This window comes from Hordeum vulgare, chromosome 4H (assembly GCF_904849725.1).
Source record: "Hordeum vulgare subsp. vulgare chromosome 4H, MorexV3_pseudomolecules_assembly, whole genome shotgun sequence".
In the NCBI taxonomy this organism is placed as follows: Eukaryota; Viridiplantae; Streptophyta; class Magnoliopsida; order Poales; family Poaceae; genus Hordeum; species Hordeum vulgare.
The window spans coordinates 458,345,573-458,354,588 of NC_058521.1; the positions used below are offsets into that span (position 1 = coordinate 458,345,573).

The 9,016-nt window shown below is 50.0% G+C and overlaps 1 protein-coding gene across 1 annotated transcript; it reads right to left on the reverse strand.

Annotated features, from left to right (window-relative positions):
* Positions 1-581: 581 nt before the first annotated feature.
* On the reverse strand, positions 582-3,603 carry LOC123448947 (L-ascorbate peroxidase 1, cytosolic). The gene is made up of 9 exons (XM_045125999.1): positions 3,374-3,603; positions 3,098-3,272; positions 2,943-3,008; positions 2,046-2,094; positions 1,483-1,568; positions 1,309-1,388; positions 1,073-1,175; positions 925-983; positions 582-832 (listed from the first exon to the last, which is right to left on the reverse strand). The coding sequence occupies exons 1-9, from the start codon at positions 3,490-3,492 to the stop codon at positions 817-819; spliced, it is 753 nt and encodes a 250-aa protein (XP_044981934.1). The 5' UTR covers positions 3,493-3,603; the 3' UTR covers positions 582-816.
* Positions 3,604-9,016: the final 5,413 nt, after the last annotated feature.

Sequence of the window (9,016 nt, forward strand, 5' to 3'; positions counted from 1 at the left end):
CCGCACCACGCCGCCACCGCGGGACCCGCAGCCTGGACCATCACCAACCCGAGCAGGGGAGAAGGCGCGCGGAGGCCCAGCCCCGCCAAGCCGTCCACGCCGCCATCACCGAGTCGCCGCCCCAACGCCCAGCCTCGCCGAGCCGCCGCCCCGACGCCCAACCTCGCCGAGCGAGCCGCGCCGTCTAGGGCCGGTCCCGGGACGCATCCACGCGAGAGAGGCTCGCCGCCGCCGGCTGCTGCACAGGCTTTGCCCGACAGCGACGCCCGACGGCGGCGGCAGCGATGCTAGGGGACGCTCGGGCCGCTCCCCTGGAGAGCGTAACTAGCTTGTTGGCTTTTTCCTAATACGAGTCAATTAGGGATTGCTGTAAAACCATCAAATTGGGCTGCTGACAATGTGAAGGGTCGGCAAACAACAAGAGCTATTCCAACTATGCGCTTTTCAATATTTTTTATCCTGTAACGTATCCTATCCTGTAACGTATCCTAAGCAATATAGCAACTGATAACGGCCAAACTAAACCAGGAGAAATCAAGGGCATCGAATAAATAAAATGCACATAAAGATCATGCGCAAGGTACCATGAAAAGTCACTACTGCAATTCATTTCATACGATAGATTTATGGCATCAAGGCAAACCGAGTACAACGGCACACCAAACCACTGACAGCGTTCAAGGTATGGCCTCAAGCCAACAAACATTATTACAGAGATGATTACTTAGCAGTCTGCGGGTTCACACTGACCCCTAGTCTAGACGCAGAACAAGATCACCCTGGTCGCGCATAGTAGCAGCAGTAGTAGACACGCTCTTAGGCTTCAGCGTACCTGTAATCACAGTTAACAAGGGTAACTGATAAGACAGTCGCGTTGACGAAAGATAATATCAATGCCCGAGAGAATACAAGACGACCACTCACCCCAGTTCGGAGAGCCTGAGGTGTGCCTCCTTGTAGTCCTCGAAGAAAGCCTTCTCATCCTACCAGAATTAACGGGAAAATAATAATCAGCATCCTGGTGCTGCTTATCTCTACAACCAGTGGAAGTGGACGCTGATGGGAGACATACCGCAGCATATTTCTCCACAAGAGGGCGGAAGACAGGGTCAGTCAGCAGAGTTTTGTCACTTGGAAGCTGAAGAAGTCCCTCTTTGTCACCACTCAAAAGCTCCCTGTGGCAACATAAATACAGATTCACTATTTAATCACCAACAAATGTCGCACCATGCCGAGAGCGTATGTAAGGTTACTGGAGATCGGTCATAAGAAAGAAAGAGAAAGACATCCACAGCTCAAACAACTTACGTGAAGTAAGAGTTGTCAAACTTCAAAGGGTTCCTTGTCCAGGGTCCCTCAAAGCCAGACCTCTCCTTGTGACACCTTCCCTACAGAAAAAAAAAAAAAACTATGTTAATGCGTGCATACAACGATCCAGGTAAATAATATGAAAGCAGATTTGAGCAAATAGACAAAACTAACCAGGGTGTGACCACCAGAGAGGGCAACAATATCCTGATCACTCAAGCCCATCTGCTTCCCAAAGACTTGCCTTAGGTGGTCAGAACCTGCACGAACAGTAAGGAATTGAAATCATTAGTGAACAACAGTGATTTCTTGAGCTACAGGACAATCAACAAAAAAAGTCATAAGTTAACCATCAGCTGCCTCCATGTGACCAAACAGTATATGGATGGATATTTAGATGCACATACACACAATGTCACAATTGCTGAAAGGGGAAAACTAGCATAGACTGGACTGCACAAATTCTATACATGTACATAATCAATACTTCATATATGTGTGAAACAGAATATGGTTCAACTGTGTAGTTTATGGAAGAAGCCTTCTTTAGTGAGCAAACGGATATTGGAAAATAAGTAAGCAATCAAAGCAAGATTACCATTTACAATCATTTCACAACAGTATTAACTCTTTCTTTCTTTTTTGAGAAGACAACAGTATTAATTCTTAATATTTGTTTCATAGTGATTACTTCTTTTCTATTGGAAGAAAAAAAAAATGTAAGGTTGGAATGGTACCCTTGGTAGCATCAGGGAGGCGACCCTCTGGTGGGGGCTGAGGCTTGTCCTGTAAAAGGCACAGGTTAAGTTAAAATGTGCTCAGCTAAGCAATTACAAAAAATAAAAGACTATAACCAAGAGTACTAAGTACATGTGCACATCGATTATCATACTCCTATATCATAGCGGAAGTGTCAAAACTGCTAGGCTCAAAACTTAACTTTACTGTACGGTCTTCCTGACTGCACGCAAAAAAGTTTTAACTATAATAAAAATAAGATTAATTTTGTTTTCTTGGTCATTTCTATTTCATTGAAGCCTGCAATGACATTACCATCAGGAACATAGGAACCTCACCCATCCAGAGTTATTCGTGGCAGGAAGCTCTAACAGCATAATTCTACTACAATTTTGGTAAATGCTTGTTGCACAACTCACACAAGAATGTGAGCCAACAAGAACTAATACCTAGACAAGAAACATTACATATCACAGAATTTGAACTGTATTACGGTCACTAATTAATTGTCGTACATTTGAGGATATTATATAGCTCTAAATTTGAGATAGCAAGCATATAAGTCAAGATAGCACAAACGTTGCCGCCCACCAAAACCACTTGATTAGGCCGCGCGTCAGGATCAACACATACGCTGGTGGTATCAGACAACTCCGTGGTGTTCCACGAAATAATAAAAAATATATGTTGTGCCAAACAAATTAGCCGGCGGATATAGACTAATGTGGTACCAAGAGCCACCAACCCAAACACGAAATCACATGATGACAACAATACTGCTTGCTAGTGAAAAGCCTTTAAACTCGGCTTCAGCAACCTATCCACACCGTTCCTGCCTAAAACCCTGACACAACTGCAAAGAAATTTTGTATTGGTAAAGGTTGAAGAAATCTCACCTCCCTCCCTGGGTGGAAGGGGATCACGGGTCCACCGGACACCTCCACGGCGACAACTCCCGCAATCTACACGGAGGGGAAATGAAACATCAGAAACCACATCCAGTCGACCGAATCGGGACCGTCAACCAGATCTAACCGAGCGCGCGCCGAACCTGGTAGAGATCGGCGTAGGAGATGGTGGGGATCTCCTCCTTGATGGGCTCGAGCATCCGCACGGCGATGTCCAGGCCCGCGTTGGCCGCGTGCGCCTGCTCCGCCGGCTTCTTCATCGTCCCGAACGGGCCGCCTGTCTTGGACGACACGTCGAAGGTCCCAGCCGAGTGCCACCTGCGCGAGGAAGACCGCATAACGCGACAGATCAGGCCATGAAGAGAAAAACACCCCGCACGCGCGAGGGGAGGTGAGGGGAGGCCGGCCGGGGCGCTTACGCGAGGCGGAGCATGAGCGGGGAGCAGTTCTTCTCGGCGATGAGGGCGCGGAGCTTTTGCCTGGCCTTCTCGACGGCCTCCAGGTACTCGGCGCTGACGACGGGGTAGCTCTTCACCATGGCTGCCGCGGCTGAGAGTCCGATCAGGCGGGGAGGGGAGGGGATGGCTAGGCAGAAGGAGAACTGGCGGAAGAAGACAGCGAGGCGTATGGGGCGAATGGAAGCCACGCTCCCCCGGGGGTTTATATCGCCGGTGCAGGGGACAAGGGAAGGGAAGGTTCTGGGAGGGCGGCTCTCGGCCGTTGATCTGGGGCGATCGGGCGGTGCGAATGGCGGTCCATTTGGACGCGCGTGATAGGCACGCGAGCAGCCATGGCCAAGTGGGGGGTAGGAGGGAATCGGCCGTGCAGTTACGATTATGCCCCTGCTTTGCGGCGAAAGGAGGAAGGTGGTGCGGCTGTTCTGGTCATTTCGCTGGGAGGCCCGCGCTCTTCGTCTGCGAGTAAACGGCGACGGTTCACGGCTTCGCGGGCTGGTGGGACACGTGGCGTGAGCCGGTTGGTATGGAGTGGACCCGGGTCCGTCATTGCTGCCTCCGGTAACGCACGCTGTCCCGCTGTTCCCGGCCCAGCCTCTCGGGTAGTGTGCCTGGCCTCATCCATCCGCGTCGGCCTCCCATCAATGTTTACCTTTTTCAGTTTTCGCCGCGTACTAGTGTAAAGTTGTGTTCCTTTTCTTTTTTTTCTTTTTCTCTCGTGTGCAGATTTTAGTGCATATGAGATTCACAAGACTACACAACTGGTTGCACGTCTTTTTTAACACAATACAGATGCAAGCGTTTATATACATACACATATATTCATTTTTATAAATATATACACGTACATCATATCTTTATGAACACCTCAGAAGTCTGAGCTGACATGTCATCTTGAGATTTACGAAGTCACCGTAGACGCGTCGTCGTCCACGGTAACGTTTCCTTCCAATGAAAACGTATCGTCGAAAATCCTGAAATTGATACAGGAATAATGCAAGCACCAGAACTTTAACCGTGATGAATTAGGAATATCACGGTCCCTTTAACCATTCAACCAAAGATTGGTTTGCAACTGGTTGTAGGTCTAGCAATGCCAAACTCCAAAAGACCCGAAAACATTCATGAAAACGAAACTCCAAACTCCAAAGGATCACTCGAAGAATACGGATACTTAAGGCTGCCATTAAACAAGCAAGATGAAATGCATGCAAACCAATCGATATTCATTAAGAGCAATTCCACAAAACAGCGATCAAAATGAACATGTGCTTTATCCGTATTTATTCGTTTAGATCGGTCTGGCAACCATTCGTTTGTAATTGTGTCGACGCTTGCGGCCAAATCGGCCATGAACCATTTTTGGGCGACCCAAGAAAAACATAATAATTTTTTTGAAAATGTAGAAATCATGAATTAAATATTAATGTGGGCCTTGAAGGTCAATGATAGTCCCATGAGTCCACATTACGTTAAACAGAAAATTTAATAAACAAAAAACAAGGAGGCGCGCTGCCCTAGGCGTCCTCCTCGCCGTTGTCGTCGAGGCCGGTGAGGTCGACGAGCGTCGGTGTCGGGCCAGCCCACAGAAAGGTCGTCTCCCAGGCGGCGGCGACATCGTTCGCATGTGATTGCATCGGCGCTAGCTGGGTAGCACGTCGCTCCTCCTCCTCCTCAGCTTCAGCCTCGCGCTCCATCAGCTCGATCCTGTAGGGCCTCTGCGCCATCCTTCGCCACCCGCCGCTGTCGTGAGTGCTCTAGGTAGGGCGCCTCTTGCTCCGGCGTCACACCCAACCAAACGGGTGGCACGCTGACCCACTCGCGCACCACCCCGTCCGAGGCGTCCAACTCAGGCCTGAGGACCAACAACCCTGGCCCGGTCTTCGCACGGGACGGCGGGGCCAGCGGCGGCACGACTGTGTCGCTGGCAGCGAAGAGGGTCATGGCTTCCGTCATCTGCTTCCGGTAGGCCGCCGCCTCCTCCTCCTCCTTGAGGCACGCTTCCTCCTTGCTTGCACACGGGACGGTCGCCAACGTGTTCTGGTACGTGGCCTCCGCTTCTTGTTCTTCTTCTCGCACGATGAGGGGCGGCGGTGGTCCAGCCACCGCATCACGGACGCCACGCCGACGTTGCTCCTTGTGCTCCCACACAAACCAGGCCTCCCATTTCGGAAAGTGTGCAGCGTACACGGGATTGTGTCGCTGCTCTCGTGTCAACTGCTGCTGTGAGCACCTCACCTCCTCCGCATGCACCCGCGCCGACCATAGCACCACTCGCGCTGGGATCATCTTCCGATCCAAATGCTAGTCGTGCGTCAGCGTGAGATCGGGGTAGGGGAAGGGGACGCGGTGCTCCCGGTGCCACCTTGCCTGGTGCAGTGGTACGCTGACCCGCTACCGAGGCGGACGGGAAGACGCTCGTGACGGGAGCGCACAAACAAGGAAGACGGGGGACTTGCCCTTGTCTTTGCTGGAGAAAAACCCATGGCGGCTAGGCTTTGCCGTCGTGCATGGAGCAGCGGGTGGCTAGATGTGGACGGGAACAACTTCTCGAAGAGGATGACCCCCCCCCCCCCCGCACGCTCGGATAAAAAAAGGACGTGTGTGGGTCGCTGATGCATGAGCCGTGTTGGGCGGCCGTCGTTAATAAAGATGACACTGATTTTGACCGGGAGCCACGTAAACGGAGCGGACATGACACCACCCCCCCCCCCCCCCCGCACGCACGCTCAGATTAAAAAAGGACGTGTGTAGGTCGCTGACACATGAGCCGTGTTGGGCGGCCGTCGTGAATAAAGACGACACTGATTTTGACCGGGAGCCACGTGAACGGAGCGGACATGAGAAGGCGCGCGTCGCGTCCGCGTCGACGCATTTCAAACGCAATTTTGGGCCGGAAACGGGTTCGCACAGACGCGAAGCGGACATGTTTTGGTTTCGAATCGGCGCGTTGGGCCTCCATTTTATCCATGCCGACCCCAAACGAACGCGGACGGATGATTTTGGTCGCTACTTTGGATTTGCTCTAAAGTTGGGATAGAAAATACTCCCTCAATTTTGTAATGCAGGAAGTTTTTTGACACTATATTAGTTTCAAAAAATATAATATGGAACAGAGAGAGTAACATAAATTATCCATACATATCATGTAAATTAAGTCGAGTACAACAATATCTCAAATTCGACTAATTAACCGAGTGTCCAACAAGTTTTTTTATCAACGGATCATGCTCTTCCACACATACTGCCCATCAGCTTCATCCAACAATATGTGCATGTAAATGATCGTTCCTTTGTCCTGTGGTACGTCACGATAGCGCGTGCTGGTTATGTAAATCAACATTGAGTGAACAAATCAATCAATAAGTTAAGCAAAACTTACGACCTCGTCCTCCGCCACCAGCTAACGGACCATGTACAAAACTTGATGATGTCCGTGTGGATAGTGTACCAATGGTGAATAATGACCTCACATCGTGTTCTTAAATGATGTACGTATCGTAAGACAGCGTGAAACGACACATGCACTTGCTCGCAGAAGCCCCCCCCCCCCCCCCCCCCATTTGAGCTCCTACCTATGAAATCCACGGATACGGGCAATCATACATCGCATAACAATTCATCCTCAATGATCAAATAGCTCACCTCCTTCGTACTCTGAAAGACGACATACCGTTCGCAAATAAGCTTGATGGCATTTGATCGAACATCTGTCGATCGTGGTGTCCGCCATGGAGGTTGACTAAGGGGAGAGTGTATCTGGTTACGAACGGCTCTAGGGTGGACAACACTGGTTGCGAACGTCCGACAATGCTTCTATGACGGTCGGAGACGGACAAGAATTGCGGCGGGGTGGAGGGTGCGAATGCAAAGCAAAAGGAAGAAGGAACTAAGTGAAAGGAAATGGAACCGGGAAAGAGGATTGGGTGAAATCCTACACGTCTATTGTTTGAGTCTACATAAAGTTCCCTTACTTTGTTTTCATTTTGCAAGAAAAAATATGTTTGAACCGTTCGACGAACCAATACCATCCTTTGTTAAATGGCTTTCGCAATTTGGACAGCGTTGTCCTAACGGATACGGGTGGGTCATGGATTTACCGTTGGAGATGGGTAACGTGGATGTGTGTAGTCGTCTTCGGCGAACTATGAACAACTACCAATGTGTACGCGGCGCCGCTGCGACTGATCCGCATTGTGAAGCTTGGCGTGATATGTGCCGTCTCTCTATGGCAGCCGTTGGTTCCTACCCTACGATAGCAGTATAGACTTGTTGGCATAGCCCTCGAAGAGAGTCTAATAAATGGAGTGCTACTATGACTCATCACAAATCTCAGACATGGACGTTTAATGCTTTGACGTTGATCGTGTTGGCCTTCGTTTGTATGTCGATCACTCAAAAGTGAGAATACTCGTTTGCTTGACCAGAAGTTGGCTCTAAACAGAGCGTGGTGACGGTCTGAGACTGAAAATCCTTTCCAGACATGGCCAGGCAGAGAGACTGCAAGCAAGAGGTTTGGTAAGGCCGGACAGTGCGAAAACCCTGTTCCCCGGTAAGCCTCAGTTAGCACGTGTGCAGTAACTAAACAGTCCACCTAGGACTAAAAAAAACAGGGAATACTACGGGACAAGTGGTTCTTATATGAAAGAGAGATACTACTCGAGATAGTGCGCAATCAACCGATGACCACCAAAGGAAAACGAATAATAACCGTGTCAATCAGATTCGAGTAGTTTGGCTCGGGAGGTGGTAAAAAGCCGTAGAGCAGGGAATCAAGGGGGGGAAAGCGCTAGCCGGGGAATAAGAAAAAAACACAAAAGCTGGCGAATCGGAGAAAGGCAATTGACCGTTTAGGCGAGCCACGGGACCTTGTTCGACCCGGCGGCCAAGCGTACCTCGTCGCCCGTCGGTGTGCAAGCATCTTCACCTACCGCATCATCAAAGGCGCACAGGGACACGACAAGGAGTAATGGCGCGCGGCGGAGCATCGTGTGAACCTGACGCGGACGCGCCATGCACCCCGGCGACGCCTTTCGCGGTCGCACTCGGACGGCTTGACGCAGTTTGCCCCCCACCGGCCGGCGGCAATATATTTTATCGTTCTCCTGTTATGTGCTTTGATCGACCAGTCAAAGCACATGGTATTGGTATGGCACCATGCTTTGGTGTCTCTTGTTTCCAATGGTATTTTCGATTTTTCATGCGTACTTGTTGAGCATGCATATTGTACACGGCGTATATATGGACAATTCCAATAATTCAAAATGATTTCGAAACCATTGTTAAACACATTAGATAGAGATAGGTTGTCTGTTTAATATTGTATATCTCTACTCCCAGTGGCGGAGCTAGCTTTTTTACATCAGGGTGATCCCCTTCTAAAAAAAATATTGACAAAAAATGACATGCAAACGTTCTAACTAGATTAATACACACTAGAATTTTTAATGAAGACTAAGTTTTGCATAAAGAAGCCTGCATGGTACTTCCTCCGTCCAAAAATAAATGACGTTCCCCTCCGCTGCCCCCCGCGCGGACGGCCGAGGGGCTCCTACCCTAGCCGCCGGTCTCTCCTCATCCCACCCCTCCCCTCCGCCGCCGTTGAAG